The 14,731-nt window shown below is 64.2% G+C and overlaps 4 protein-coding genes across 4 annotated transcripts in view; 1 reads left to right on the top strand and 3 right to left on the bottom strand.

Moving 5' to 3' along the window:
* Nucleotides 1-4,909: 4,909 nt before the first annotated feature.
* On the bottom strand, nt 4,910-6,172 carry EMIHUDRAFT_120691 (hypothetical protein; the record flags this gene model as incomplete). The annotated part of the gene is made up of 1 exon (XM_005762250.1): nt 4,910-6,172. One exon carries the CDS (start codon nt 6,170-6,172, stop codon nt 4,910-4,912), a length of 1,263 nt encoding a protein of 420 aa, XP_005762307.1.
* A 2,947-nt stretch (nt 6,173-9,119) lies between these two features.
* On the top strand, nt 9,120-9,806 carry EMIHUDRAFT_47214 (hypothetical protein; the record flags this gene model as incomplete). The annotated part of the gene is made up of 4 exons (XM_005762249.1): nt 9,120-9,229; nt 9,320-9,458; nt 9,524-9,590; nt 9,664-9,806. Coding segments are annotated over 4 exons (459 nt in total), but the record flags the coding sequence as incomplete, so codon positions are not given.
* A 484-nt stretch (nt 9,807-10,290) lies between these two features.
* EMIHUDRAFT_77040 (hypothetical protein) lies at nt 10,291-12,069 on the bottom strand (the record flags this gene model as incomplete). The annotated part of the gene is made up of 1 exon (XM_005762248.1): nt 10,291-12,069. One exon carries the CDS (start codon nt 12,067-12,069, stop codon nt 10,291-10,293), a length of 1,779 nt encoding a protein of 592 aa, XP_005762305.1.
* A 1,860-nt stretch (nt 12,070-13,929) lies between these two features.
* The window catches only part of EMIHUDRAFT_248633 (hypothetical protein), a gene marked incomplete at both ends in the record, with an annotated part of 1,009 nt that continues 207 nt past the window's right edge, over nt 13,930-14,731 (bottom strand). Inside the window, one exon of the mRNA XM_005762247.1 lies at nt 13,930-14,673. Coding sequence (XP_005762304.1) covers nt 13,930-14,673 — 744 coding nt within the window. The remainder of the gene's footprint in view (nt 14,674-14,731) is intronic.

Here is a 14,731-nt window from a genome sequence, read left to right as displayed (position 1 = left end):
GTTTAAAGGAGAGAATGAACCCCGGGGTAAAGGGTTTCCCGATGACCAGAAACAACTGCCGGTGGGTAGGCCGCACCCGCGACCAACCCATGGGGGGGCGGACCGAGGCCGACCAACACCTTTGGTCACAATGCCAACCGCGGGCGGCCATCGACCGCAAAGCACACGCCTCGACTCGGACACACTGTTCCGAGGGCAAGGGAGAGGGGCTGGCCCCTAGCCCAAGAGGGGAGCTTCCGAGACCCACTACATGACCACGCACACATCATCCCGCGGCCTGGCGGTCGGCGGGATTGCAACCAGTCTTCGCGTGCCGCCTGTCGTTCGCTCGGGCGCCTTGGGCGTCGGGGTGGCGAGCAGGGGACGCAGCTCTGAGCGCCCAGCGACGCGTGCCGGATGGAGTCCAGCCGCGGGTGACTAGGGAAGTTCGCTCAGGATGTGTGGCAGCCGCCCCGTTGGCTGTGAGTGTCTTGTCTTGTGGTTCTGTGTGTCGCTCCTGTGTGACCGTCATCGCCCGTCCTGCGTCCACCCATACCGCGTTGGTGTCGCCCAGTCGTTGGTCGGACTGTGTTTCGCCTTCCCATCAATCAAAGGTGAAGAACAGCCAGGCTCGGACTGGACGTGTGTGTCGCGCCTTGCGGGGGGGGAGCGGAAAGGAGGAACCTCTTCCCAAGAGCACCACTCTTATGTATGTAAGTAAGTACTCTTGGAGCGCCGCCACTACCACCCAGAGCGTGGACACCAACATACATGGTATGGGTGGACGCTAGACAGATGATGACGACACGCACGAGCGACACACAGACACAAAAGGCTCACAAGACACACAAGTCGGTAGTGTGTGAAGCACACACACACTCACAAGTCGGTAGCCGCCACCGCGATTTCTCCTCGTCCAGGACACTGTCCCCTCCCGCCAGGTGCGCCGCCGACACCGTTTCCTCGAGCGAGCCCTTTTGGAGCAAGCCCGTTGGACGCCGAACACAGAGCGCCGTCCAGGGTTGCGCGTCGACTGGGCGAGCGTTGAGCTCTGTCATGGGATGCTCTCTGTCTCGAAGTGACGCCGCGCACCCTGGCGTGCCTTCTTCAGTTCGACGGCAGCGTGGCACTTCACGCAGCGAATCTGGTTCTGCTCATCCAACGCTGGCCAATTACCGCCCGTCCTCGGTGGTGGAGCCAAACACGTTCCGGGTAACCAGTGCACTGCACCGAGGCATTGGCCGCCGCACCTCCATGACTGAGATGTGCGGCGCTGTCGTGGGCAGCTTGGCGTGGTGGCAGCTGCTCACTGGACCGCCTCCCACAGAGGGCGAAATAGTATCAGGCGACAACAGGATTGAGAGCAATCCAGGTACAGTGGCGGGAACGCATGGGGGTCAGCATCGCAAGCGCGTGTATCATGAGCGACGGAGTCCACGTTGAGAGGAGATGAACTTGAACACGCGACACATCGTCGTATGTACACATCGGGTCGTCGTATGTAAAATCAAAGCAGAGCGCCTTTCTCTCACGTTAGCGAGGTGTACGCCACCTCTGGCACGACCCAGATCAACCCAGCCACCCACGGGACCTGCATCACGGCAGCCGCAAAGATCATGAGTCCGCCAGTGGCCTTGAGGCTGCCCAGCATGCCGCGGATCCTGCCCGCGAGGACGGCCTCGTCGTACGTTCCCTCTCCTCTCGCGTCGCAGGTGCCGACAAATGCGAATAGGCCCGTGTTGAGCTGGTCCCAGAGCAGCCGCACGAGGCCCTGCGTAGCACGGGGCTACGCTCGGGCGCACGGGATAAGTGGCGGCTACGTGCGGCACAGGCGCACCCATACAAAGAGGACACGGCCTCCGTTTGCCAACAAGTACACCACGGCGCAGGCCGCCAAGTTGACCAGCCACGAGTGGAACCACCACTCGGCGGTGCATGCCGCGCCGGTTGCGAAGCCGCTCAGACCAGACGCGTCCTTGCCCTGATCATCAGAGAGCTCCGCGCAGTCCATCATGCAGTCTGGCAGTGCTCCAACGCAATCAAAGGAGCCGAGCGGCAGGGAGCTGTTTGAGACCGTTTCGTCGCAAGCGGGCTCCGCCAGAGCATGGGCGAGCAGAGCAGAGCTGTCTGCCGCAACGTCGGCGTGGATAATCAACTCGGCGTCGATCCTGGCCACGTCGAGGCACGTTCGCATCATCCGCATCTCATTCGCCACCGCTGCGTGGGCGTCGATGGCGGCCGCGAGCCGACGCACAGTCCCCTCGTGCTCAACGGTCGTCTGCGGCGCATGCTCGTCGCAACGCCTGTCCACCTCCACGTCGTAGAGGTCGAGGCCCTGCATCCGGTCCTTGTTGCCCGCGGACGACGCTGCGTTGAAGGCCATCGCGTACAGGTTCGAAGCCAGCGCTGTGTTGCCCGTCGCAATCACCACCCTTCGGCCGTCCTCGCCACGCACCGTCGCGGTGCAGCCGTCGCGATAGGCGTCGAGCCACGGCTGGTAGGCGCCCCATGCGAGGCTGCCGGCGATGAGCGCGCCGATCGCCCAGATGGACGCGAGAGTCGCTGTGTGAGTCATCACCGACGCGAGGAACTGAGTCTGCGATTGGTGAAAGACTGTCAATCGGCGGCTCTCGGCCGTCGTCGTTACGTCCACGGGTGGCACGGGCAGAGCTGAGCGACCCCAAAAGCGGAAGATCCAAGCCAACTGAGGAGGGTCGAGGGAGGGGGGGCGCATTTCACCGGTTGTGTCAGTGGTGTTGGCGAGCCCTACCCGCTCCTAGGCGCATCGCCGTGACAACTGCCCGGTACGTGTAGTCGCAGCCAAGCAGCACGGCACGCATGAGCTGAACACGCTCGGCCAGCCACTCGAAGTCGATGCCCGGGTTGGATAGCTCGAGCCGCTTGAAGAAGGTGAGGTCGCGCGCGTAGGAGAGCCAGCGCGAGAAGCGCACGGTGCCGCTCCGCACAGTACAGTCACTTTTGAACGGCGGCTCATCACACGTGCGTCAGAGATCTCATGGGCGGTGGCATGGTGGAGCCAGAGCAGTGCGCGGCCGATCTTAATTCTGGGCAGGCGGTCTCCCATTCCCGCGGGCGCTTGGTGCCGGGGTTTGAACGGCATGCCGGCGTCAGATGCAGCTTGGCGCCGGCCTGCGGCGACCCCGCAAGCGGTCGTTGGTGCTGCTCAGCGATGCTCACAGCGGCACGTCTGCTCTTTTGCTGTGGGGAGTGCTGTCTGATTGGGTCTCCAAGCCCGCGGGCTCGCTGTGAATGCACCCGCCAGCTAGGCAGCTCCGCGGCGGTGTGGGTGTAGAACGGGTAGGCTGCTGTCTCGTGTCTCGGTGCTCGTACTAAGTCAATGGGAGGAGTGCTTCAATTTCTTCTTCTTATACGCCCAGCTCAAAAGCACACACGCATCACGACGCCTAGACAGGCGAGACGCGGCGACAGCCGCGGCGAGCTCGTTTTAGAAGCGAGCCGCTCGCGGCGAGCAGTTTTAGATAAAGGGAAAAAAGGGGGAGGGTTAGTTTGAACCCGAGCCGAGCTTCGCTCGGCTCCCCCCCGCGCGGGAGCGCCCCCCCCCCCTCTCCTCGGGGGGGCGGGCAGAGCCCGCACCACACACTGCGCCTTTGCGGACGCCGGACCGAGGCTTTGAAGCGCTGAGTGCGCTGACGTGAGGCTGGAGCGCCAGAGAGACCCGCGCCTGAGCAACCATGCTGCCGCGGGCGAAGTTTGAGTGAGTTGTGTGAAGCCCCGCGCACACGCAATATCGGCTCAGGAGTTCGGAGAGTCAGGCCAACATAGGATCCCGCCGAAATGCGTAACTCCGAGGAATCAGGAATCAGGAATCAGGAATCAGGAATCAGAATCCCGGTCAAAATGTTGGAATCAGGAATCAGGAATCAGGAATCAGGAATCAGGAATCAGAATCCCGGTCAGAATGTGGGCGATCCGACAAATCAGGAATCAGGAATCAGGAATCAAATGGAGCATCAAGAATAGGAAGAGAGACAGGAGAATCGGGAGGGGGGAGCAGAATCAGGAATTGGCTCTGGCTGCCCTGGAGAATCGGAAAGGAAGCGGAGGAAACGAGAATGGAGAATCAGGAAGCTGAAAGCGGGGCCAAGATGGGAGAGTCTGGGGAGAGAATCAGAATATCTGAGCAGAAGAGGAACCTGGGAAGGGGAATCTAGTGAGAGGTAGAATAGCAAGAATCCTTGTGTAGTAGAGCAGAATAGGAAAGGCAGAATCCTTAGGCGCGGACAGACTTCTCCATTACTCTTTTGCCGATTAGCGATTTGGCTGAGTTTGGGCCCAAACCAGCTGATTTCCACGGAGTTTCCTCGGGAAATTAGAGAGGGAACGAGAGGGTGCTGTAGAGAAACACGGAAAGGAACGAGACGCGGGGTGAGCGAGGAAACATGTATGCAGCCTTCCTAAGCCAATGTGCAATGAGCGGAGGTGCTAGAAAGGGGTGATGGTGTCGAATGCGGGTACACCGTTTCATAATTATAAAATGAACTCGGGGGCACAGGACGCGGTACAAACGGGGTACACCAAAAGGCACGGGCTGCCTGCACGGCGTTCACTCGAACGCCATGCACATGGCGCGGAGCAGCCCCGGGTTGGTGTCGAACCCGAGCGGGTCCTCCTCCCAATCCCGGCGCCCACCCTCCGCGCCGTCCTGCTCATCGTGCGCGTCGAGCACCCTGCCGAGGCACAGGATCGTCCCCTTGGGAACGCCTGCCCCTCGCGCGTGCGGGAACTCTCCTCCGTTTCATAATGCTGAGAAACCTTACTGCCTGGCGCAGCACAGCGACTTGCGAGGGCTCGTCTTCGATGAGTTCCACGGGAATGCCAGCGCCAAGTTGGTGCTTTCTGACTTTGCTCCAGCTCCGCAGCTCCACGCACACACCTCTCTCAACGCATCTCAAGATATCTCGGGCTCGAGCGCCGCGAGGCACGCGGAGAGGCGCTCCACGAAGCGCAGCGCGGAGCCGAGGTCGCGGTTCGGCAGGGCGATGTTCTCGTTGCCCGCCTTAGCCGCAAAGCTGGCGGGCGACGCGCTACCCCAGAACCGGCCAACCATGAAGCGGCCATAGTCGATTGTCGCAAGCTGGTAGTGGCGCAGCGCGAGCGAGCGCGGGTACGGCGCCGCGTCGGCCGCGCCACCCCGCGCCGCGGCGAGCGCGTCGAGGTAAGAGTCGAGGAGCGCCTCCTCGCCGCCGCCGTCGAGGTCGGCGGGCGAGAGCGCGTGCACGAGGTGGAGCGCCACGTCCGCCACGCCAAAGCCGACCCCGGTCGAGGCAAAGTCGATCAGGACGGCCTCCCCTCCCTCGCAGGTGGGCAGAAAGACGTTCATCGCCTTGAGGTCCCCGTGCACCAGCGTCGCGTGCGCGTCGGACGGGCTCGGAGAGAGGCGCGCAGCGACCCACACCGCCGCCGCGGCGAGCCGCCGCCCGAGCGAGGCGATCTGTGGCCTCGCGAAGAAGCCGGGTGGCGCCGCGGGCGTGAAGGCGGCCACGAAGCGCTCCCACGACGCGGGTAGGCCCTGCAGCTCCTTCGGGTTGCGTGCCGCCAGCGCAAACGAGCCGCCGTGCCGCTGCAGCCGCGTAGCGCCGCGCTGCAGCACGGCCCTCGCCTCCCACGCCGCCGCGTGCAGCCTGGCGGCGGCGGCGAGGACGTGGCGCGCCTGCCGCGGCGAGAGCGGCGAGAGCTGCTCGAAGCGGCCGTCGGCGAGCGGCTCGATGAAGAGCATCGCGCCTGCGCCTTCGAGCCTCGCCGCCGGAGGCTCGTCCTCGAGCTCCTCGATGCCGTCCAGCCCCGCGGCCACGTGCAGCCTCGCGGCGGGGATGCCGACCCTGCGCGCGCGCAGCTCGTCCGCAAACTCCGCGTAGAAGCGCTGCTCGTTCCGGATGTAGAGAAGCACCCTCCGCCGGTCGTTCCACGGCTTGTGCGCGACAAAGCTCGCAGTAACCTTTTTGAGGAAGACGAGGGAGGAGGACGGCGCCGCAGCGTCGCGAGCGTCGCGCAGGAGCGCACTGTGCGAGCCAGCCTGCCTGAGCTCGGTGCCTGGCACGATCTCACAGGCCACGCCCTCGCCATCGCGGCCCAGCGCCCGGGCGCAGAGGCCGGGCGAGAGCGGAGCACCATTCAGGTCAGTGAGCAGGCAGGAGGAGCTCGCCTCGGCCATCTTCAAGTCGTACAGATGGCCGTCCATGTTGGGCGAGGGCTGCTCAGCTGACAGCCCGCTTCCCCGCTGAAGCACGCGGCAAAATTGTCGCTGCCTTCTAAAAAGAATTTTACAAGTATTTTCTAAAAATTGTACAACAAACTCCCTCGCACAACACTGGGCACGGGACTGGCGCGCACTGGCACTAACACAGGTACACCACTGGAGCCGAAAAGAACAGTGGGGCAAGGGCTCCCAGGGCCTCGAGGTTTTTTCAGTTGTTTTTATCGTGCGCTGCTCACTCACTAAACACTGAGTGGAGAGAGAGTACACCACACACACAAACACTACTCCCCAACACGCGGCTAGCCAGGCGTGCCTGCTACACGATGGCGACGTTCTCAGGGTCTGCCTGCGTGCTTTTGCTGCCTCCCGCTTGGAGTCGGCAGTAAAGCAAGTGGGTGGAAGCGGGGGCGACAGGGACGGCGGCGGCGGCGGCAGGGGGCTGGGGGTTCGGTGATGCCGAGGTGTGTGCCCATGTTTGTGCGTGGGGGGCGTTGCACGCCGCGGATCAGGCCGGGCGGCGGGGAGGAATCGGACGGCGACGGCGGCGGCAGGGACAGGGGCAGTGGCGGTGACCCAGGGATGGTGGCGACCGCCGCGAGCGGGATGCAGCCGGCGAGGCGAGGTGACAGGTGGGCGCGACCGTTGCGCGCTGCTCGAGTGCGCACGACAAAGCAGCTCTGATGCAGCCATGGTGACCTGCGTGCGCGGGGACGGCAAGGGTCGCGCCGCAGCCCGTGCTCACCGGGGGCTCAGTCTCGATGGGGAGTGGGGGGAGAGAGAGAGCAGCCAGGCCCGCGTACCGGTGTAATGCGAGACGACATTGACAGTTGGAGCCGCCCGCGGCTTGCAGAGCGTTATGAAAGTTGTCGGGCTACGTGCGCATGTCGCGGGCGACGCCCGTCCGCAGCTGACACGTCGTGGTGACGATGATGGCGAGGAGCATCACGGTGGAGAGGAGCGGCACGGCCCTGCCGGGGCTCGCTCGAGTTTCCGGTCTGGGCTTGGGCGTGGGCATAGGCCGGGTTTTTTTTCTTTTTTCTTTTTTTTTTGAGAGCGCCTTCGTTGTTAATAGTACAAACCCAATGGTCCTCTGCGAGCGGTCCTTCGTTGCAGACGCACACACGCACACGCCGCGCCGCACCGCGCGCCCGCCCACCGCCCCGCCCAGGCGGGAAAGAGGTGGGGAGATGGGACAGCGAAGGAGGAGTACGAGCACGTATGGGAGGGTTCAGTAATGCGCCACGCTGCCCGGCGTTTCTCACTCTCCGGGACAGCCCCGCCCTTGTGAGGCAGGAAAGTGACGGCTACCCCGTACGCGCCTGCTGCTCTACTCGTCGCCGACCGCCCATTCCCCCCTCCTCGTTCCCCCCTCGAATGCTCCGGACCCCGACAAGCCGCCCGACGTTGGGCCTCTGCCCCGCACGCCCCCGCCCCTCGCTCACACCCCGGCCCGACACGCACTCTGCCCTGCACGCCCCCGCCCCTTCTGCCCCTCGCCCACACCCCGGCCCGACACGCACATACAAGACAAACCCGGCGTCCTGCTCTCAAAAGAAAAAGAAAAAAGGGAATGAGGAGACCAGCGGGGGAGACTCCCCGCCTATGCAAGCCCAAGAGAGGGGCCGCCATCGCCGAAGCTGTGCCAAAGCATAACTCCAAAACCCGCGGCGGCCCAGGGGGCCTTGGGGGCAGCCTGCCGGACCGCCGCTGCACGGGGCTAGGCACCAGAAGACGAGTGGAATTGATGGATTGGGCTGGTGTCCGTGCCTCCCCTCTATACGTCAGAGTGGGACCTACGCCGCGCCGGGTAAGGGGCGCGCCCGGTCCTCGACGGAGCCGCGCGCCCCAAACGACCCAGGCGGTGAGTAGTCGTCCTCGAACCTTCGACTTGTAGTCGCCCGTGGTTAGCGCCCCTCCTCCCTCGCCCGTCCCTACTCGTACTGCTCTCGGGGCGCCCGCGGCATCTCGCCGATAGCAAGCACGGTCGATCCGTCAAAGCGATACACTCGTTCCTATCACATATTCTCCCACCCGCCGGGACGCAAAACGCTCTCGGCGAGAGCCACAAGAAGGCGTCCACACAGCAAGCCGCTCGTCGGACAGGCGTGCTCGCTCGATGCCGGCGAGCGCATTGCGCACGCTTTGGACGGTGGCGAAGCCAAAAACACCGATGGTGGCCGTCCGGCGTCCGCTGGCGTGAGCGGCGGCGGTCGAGACCTCACCCTTCGCGCCGACGACCCAACCTTACGCGGAACAACCCAACCCAGGCCCACAACCCAACCCAACCCAAAAAGCACGATTCTCCTGTTGAGCCCTCGGAGGTGCTAGAAAGGGGTGATGGTGTCGAATGCGGGTACACCGTTTCATAATTATAAAATGAACTCGGGGGCACAGGACGCGGTACAAACGGGGTACACCAAAAGGCACGGGCTGCCTGCACGGCGTTCACTCGAACGCCATGCACATGGCGCGGAGCAGCCCCGGGTTGGTGTCGAACCCGAGCGGGTCCTCCTCCCAATCCCGGCGCCCACCCTCCGCGCCGTCCTGCTCATCGTGCGCGTCGAGCACCCTGCCGAGGCACAGGATCGTCCCCTTGGGAACGCCTGCCCCTCGCGCGTGCGGGAACTCTCCTCCGTTTCATAATGCTGAGAAACCTTACTGCCTGGCGCAGCACAGCGACTTGCGAGGGCTCGTCTTGGATGAGTTCCACGGGAATGCCCGTGACACTCCCTCCCCCACTCGAGTACCCGAACCCGGCCAAAGAGCACACCCCCAACCAGCGGTCGTCATGCGATGCCTTTCCCGCAGTCCTCCTGCCGCCGCACGCCAGCTGGTGGTCGGGCTGTCATCGTCTGTTGGCTGGGCCTCCGCAGCGGGCGCCAGGACGGCGAGCGGCAGCGTTCTCAGCCACATTGACGCGGCCGGAGCAGCTTCGATGGTCGACGTGTCGGGAAAGGCGACGACAAAGCGCGAGGCGGTGGCCGGCGCCACGGTGCAGCTTGGCCCGACCGCGTTCGAGGCGCTCTCTGACAATGCCAAAGGCGAGCTTGCACCGCTCTCTCTGCCCTGGCTGTTCGCGGCCCGTGAAGCTCAGCACCTCAGTGAGCTGCCGTGGACGGACACACCTCTCCTCGAACCAGGCGACGTGCTCGCCGTCGCTCGCGTGGCGGGCGTGCTCGCTGCCAAACGGACGGCCGACCTCATTCCGCTCTGCCACCCGCTGCTGATATCGCACGCGTCGGTGCCGCCCGCAGCCGGGGGCCTTGGCGCGAGGCCCTTCCGGTTGAGAGCTGAGCCCCTGAGCAGGTCGACTTTGAGCTCGACGCCGCCGCGCACTCGCTGCACATCACCGCGAGCGCCTCGTGCGCCGCGGGTGTGCGGCGCGGCGAGGCGGGCCGGTGCTGCCGGCGCGGGGCTTGCTGACGCGGCCGCGGCGCGCCCCGCAGGCACCGGCGTCGAGATGGAGGCGATGACGGCTGCGTCGGTCGCCGCGCTGACCGTGTACGACATGTGCAAGGCGGCGTCCAAGGGGATTGTCATCTCGGAGCTGCGCCTCCTGCGCAAGTCTGGCGGAAAGTCTGGCGAGTGGAGGGCCCGAGTTGAGGAGCGAGGGGCAGCCGCCACCGCCCCAGTATGAGCCGCGGCGCGGCAACTGCATACATGCACATTCCGTACGTTGTGTGGCCGTGGGCACGTTCCAGCCAACATATCTCGCTTGTCAGCAGCGAGTGTCACTCCTTAGCGTGTGCGGCTCCCAACCCCGGCGCGCTTTGCACGCGTGGGGGTGCGGTTCGCGCAGCTCGCTTTACACAGCCCCTGTACGTTTACTCCTCCTCCCGTCACCCGCAAAAAGACTCGCGCGCCACCACATACACCCATACGCAGGGCGGCCCGGCGGCCGGCCGGCGCTGCGCGGCGCAGCCTCGCATGTGCATGTGCGATGCAGCGCCAGCGCGCGGGGCCGGGGGCCGTCGCGCTCGCTCCACCCACATCGCACATGCCGCGCGCGCACAACCCGCGCAGCCGCAAAGTGCTCTATGCCTCATGTGGCGCATCCCACCACCATGGCGCACTCACTTCCACAGATTGCTGTCGGGATTCATCAGCTCGCGGTAGCTCACCGTTCCGTCCTTCCGCACGTCGAAACGGCGCAGGAGTGTGACGAGGACCTGGTCGTTTAGCTCCATCCCTGCTCCCGCCAGCGCGGCTTGGAAGGGCTCGTAATTGACGTAGCCGCTCTCCGACGGGTCCGCCGCCGCACAGTCGGCGAGCAGCGCTTCTCTCTTCTCCGCAAGCACCGGCGCCGCCTGCTCGCAGATGTAGGCGATGCTCGACATCGGGTGCTGCTCCGGGTGGGCCTCCATGTACGAGAGCGTGTACTCGTCCGCCTGGTAGATGACGAAGCGCCAGCCGTTGAGCTCGACCACAGCGCCCGTGTAGAAGTCGCCCTGGAGCCAGAACTCCCACGTGCCATCCTCCTTCTGCGTGCCCGCCTTCCGGAGGGTGGTCCGCTCGATGAACTTGCCGCCGACGAGGCCCGAATTCTTAAGGGGCGGCTCAAAGACGGCGATCGTGTCGTTGGCGCAATAGAACTTGATGACGAACTGTCGCCCGGTGTCCTCCTCGGCCTCGGTCTCGAAGCGGGCCAGGAAGCGGAGGATGACACCGTCCTTGTCCATCAGCTTCTTCATGTCCTTCTTGGGCGGCTTTGGGACGAGGTGTTGCATCGAGTTAAGCGAGTCCTCCTCGCTGCCGATGGCGGCCCAACCGGTATGCGGCGGGACGGGCATCTTGGGCCGCTCCCATTTCTCCTCGTACACGAAGGGCACGTCGACCAGCTCGACGCCGTGCACCTTCTGGTAGTAGTCGCGCGTGAACTCGTCGCACGCGTGGATGAAGAACTCGACGCCGAGCACCTTGATCGATTTTCCGATCCCAAAGTCGGCCTCTGTGAATGCCTCCATCGTGGCCGGGTCAACGCGGCCGCTCCGCCCGATGTTTTGCGTGGTGTGCGTGGTGGGCGAGTCGATGCTCGTGTACGAGTCGATGTTCTTGTAAACCTTGCCCTTCTTGACAAAGAGCGGGAATGGGTCGCGCCCGTTGTTCCTCGTCTTGACCTCGACCACCTCCATGTGGTCGTCGGCGAGGTAGTAGTGCAGGATGAAGGGGCGCAGCTCGCCATACAGCTTCTTACGGTCGTCCCACGCCATGTAGAAGCGGAGCACCTTGCGGTCGTTGTCCAGGAACTGGCCCAGCCGGTCGCCCTCGAGGAGGTGCGACGAGGCGCCGAGGCTCGCCTCCACCCCGCGGATGAGCGCGTCGTTCACGGGCCGCGGCCGGCCACCGACGTGAGCTTTGACCGCCGCGCGCGTCGAGGTGTACCCGTCGGTGGGCTCCTCGATCGCCTGCGGCACCTCGATCCCGAGCTTCTCGAGGAATGTTCGCGTGAAGCCATCGCAGTCGGTCAGCGTGAAGACGCGGCCGTAGATGTCGATGGTCAAGCCGATGTTGAGGTCGGTCGCACCAAAGAAATCGCCCTCTGGCTTGGGGACGCGGTGGCGCTTGAGGTAGACGGCCGACTTTGTGGGGTCGATGCCAAGCCCTGAGTTCTCCACTTTGGGCTCGCAGATGTGCATCGAGTCGTCCTCGAGGTAGTAGTAGAGGATGCACTTGCGCACGCGGCTCGCCTCGGCCTGCGACTCGTGCACCTCCTCGTCAAAGTGGCAGTTGAAGCGGAGCACCTTGCGGTCGAAGGCGATCCAAGCCGGGGTGGCTGCCTCCGAGCCGTGCGCCGGCTGCGTCTTGGTTGGCGAGAGCGCATTGGCGCCGGCGAAGGCAGTGGCCGGCTGCATCAGCACAGCGCCGCCCCGCCTCGGCGGCGGCGAGGGAGGCATGATGGACCCCGTCGACTTCATGGCAGGGATGCCATTCTGGACATCAAACACGTGCGTCTTTGCATAGTGCACTGCGGTCGGGTCCTTGAAGCCGTTCCCCGGCAGCTTGGGGAGGCCTGGCGGGATGACCGACTGCTGCGAGCCGACGGCTGGCATGACGGGAGCAAAGAGCCGGGTGACCGACTTCCTTCGGTCAGGCGCCGCTGCAGGCTGAGGCCAGGCACGGCAGGCAGGGTGCTGAGACTCGCTCTCGCTCACCTGTAACGTCCACACAGGGAAACGTCAGCGCTGAACATTTCAATTTTGAGCACAGCTTTCGGACACCTGTGTTTACTTTACGGCCCTTCCTTTCCCTGCGAACGCGCACCCCCCCAGGGCTAGGGCTCTCTAGCCCGTAACCCGATATCGATCATCCGGCCCGCTGGGTGCGCTTCTTACTTAGCTCCCCGGCCCTGGATGTGAGTGAGGTTAATGACTGCACTCCAAGTGCTTGCTCCAAGTAAGTGCTTTCTTGAGCACTTGAGGACTGGATAGGGTCGATTCCGCATGGTACGGGACCCCTCGATCGTCTCGCCCTCCCTCACACTGGTGTGTTCATTGGGGGGGGTCATAACAAACACGGTACAGGATCGAGGTGCACGCTGCAGAAGCAGTGTCGTCCCCCCTCTCTCTCCATCAATCATCTCACCAGGAGACTCGTCGGTGATTGCGGTGTGACCGATCGAGCTACAAGAGGAGCTTTGTTCAGCAGGATCCGGGATAGTCTGACGCACTACCTCACTGGGCCTGAGATCATCGAGAACAGCTTTCTCCCGAGCTCTCGAGAAAAAGACGACATGCCCCGCGAGGACTGCCACGACTGGCAACAAGAAGAGAAGAGTCTCTCTCGACTGGCTGCGCTGGCTGGCTGCGCTGGCTGGCTGCGCTGGCTGGCTGCGCTCTTTAGTCTGTCTGTGTGTTTCGGGGGGGGGGGGGGTGAATGATGATACTTGATGTCCAGTCCCAGTCCGAGCCTGGCTGTTCTTCACCTTCCTTTCTGACCTAACCTAACTTGATATACGTGAAAGTAAGCGAGGACGCGAACAACGTCTTCGCTCCCATTGGCATTGCGCATGCACCTGGCGATGACTGCGATTAATAAAGCGATAAACAACCTCTCTGGACTCTGGGAACACACTCACAGGCAAGGTAGGTAAGGTAAGGTAGGTAAATCTCCACACGCAGAAAGTGGTTGGGGCAAGGGCCGGCGACCCTCGCATCTCCACAACCGGACACGGGCAGGAGCCCCACGGCATTCAAAGTGCAAGCACTGGCCCAGTGCACGCGGGTGAGCAGCCTCCCTGCCCCTCCCCTGCTCCCCTCCCGACGAAACCAAACTCCCGCACACACACACAATCGCACGATCGCACCCGCTGGGGTACCCGAGGCGGAGAACCGCCCCAGCGACCTAGGCAGGGTGGTACTCACACTGTGACTCACTACTCACAGTAAATGCTGAATCTGAAACAGAAAATCTCGGGTATGAAATGACCGATGTTTTGCGATGTCGACGGCGATGAGACCCGCGCGTGTGCATGATTCGAGTTCAATCGATTGTGGCGTCGTGGCTCGTGCGCCCACGGAGTAGTCGTGGCGATGCTCACGCGGGGACCGGGGGTGGGACACCGCCGCATGGATTTTTCAGATCGACGTGTAGAGTCGCGGCGGCGACGGCCATGTGCACCCCACACAGCTCTTCGGCCTGCTGCAGTCGGAGCACCGTGTACCTCCGTACACATATACGCACAACCGGCGCTTCTGGTAAACATCTGGGATGCCTCACTGGCCGCGAAAGAGGCGCAGCCACTCGGCGCGCCGCTCCTCGTGGTACTCGAGCACCTCGAGCCTGCCACCCACCGACACCCGCCCGGCGCCGGCCCAGCCTTCTGCGGGCACGAGGTGCATCCCGAAGTTACGCTGGCCGTGATCGCGCTCGCGGAAGGTGGAGAGGGTGGCGAGCGGCTCCGGCCCGTGCTTCAGCGTCTGCCGGTCGATGGTGGTCATCTTGCAGCGCCCGCAGCGCTGCCAGGCGTGGAACTCGACGCCGTCGATCGCGAGGCGCTTGATCGTGTCCTCCTCCCACGGCAGCAGCCCGCCGACCACGATGTTCGGCCGGAAGCGCTGCATGTCCACCGCAGCCTTGCCGCGCGCCTTGAGCCGCGCGTTCAGGTCGGCGAGCGACTCGACCGACGTCAGCAGGAAAGGCGCCTCGTCGGCGAGCGAGACGGGTGCGGCACCGGAGGTCGGGACCGCGTCGCCCTGGTCCTGGTTCACCACCACCACTCGGTCCGAATCGCGAGGCAAGCCAGTCAGCCGCACGCCCGGGATCTGCGTCGCAGCCTCGAGCCAGGCGGCCGCCTCGTCGCCCGCGTCGAGAAGGGTGAGCGGCTTGGGCGCGCACAACACCTCGCACTGCACCCGCGCGGCGATTGCGTCACGCGCGAGGCGCAGTTCGGGCATGTTTGCGGCTCTGAGGACGAGGCTCTCTCCCTCGTAGCGCGGCGAGACTTTGAAGAGCCGGGCCTTGTCGTCGTCGCGCGGAGTGCAGTACTTGCCATGCTTGTCCGTGCACTGAAAGAGG

The sequence above is a fragment of the Emiliania huxleyi genome, assembly GCF_000372725.1.
Source record: "Emiliania huxleyi CCMP1516 unplaced genomic scaffold EMIHUscaffold_689, whole genome shotgun sequence".
Lineage (NCBI taxonomy): Eukaryota > Haptophyta > Isochrysidales > Noelaerhabdaceae > Emiliania > Emiliania huxleyi.
Note: the sequence above shows the minus strand (reverse complement) of the source record. Positions and strands in the feature narration are given on the sequence as shown.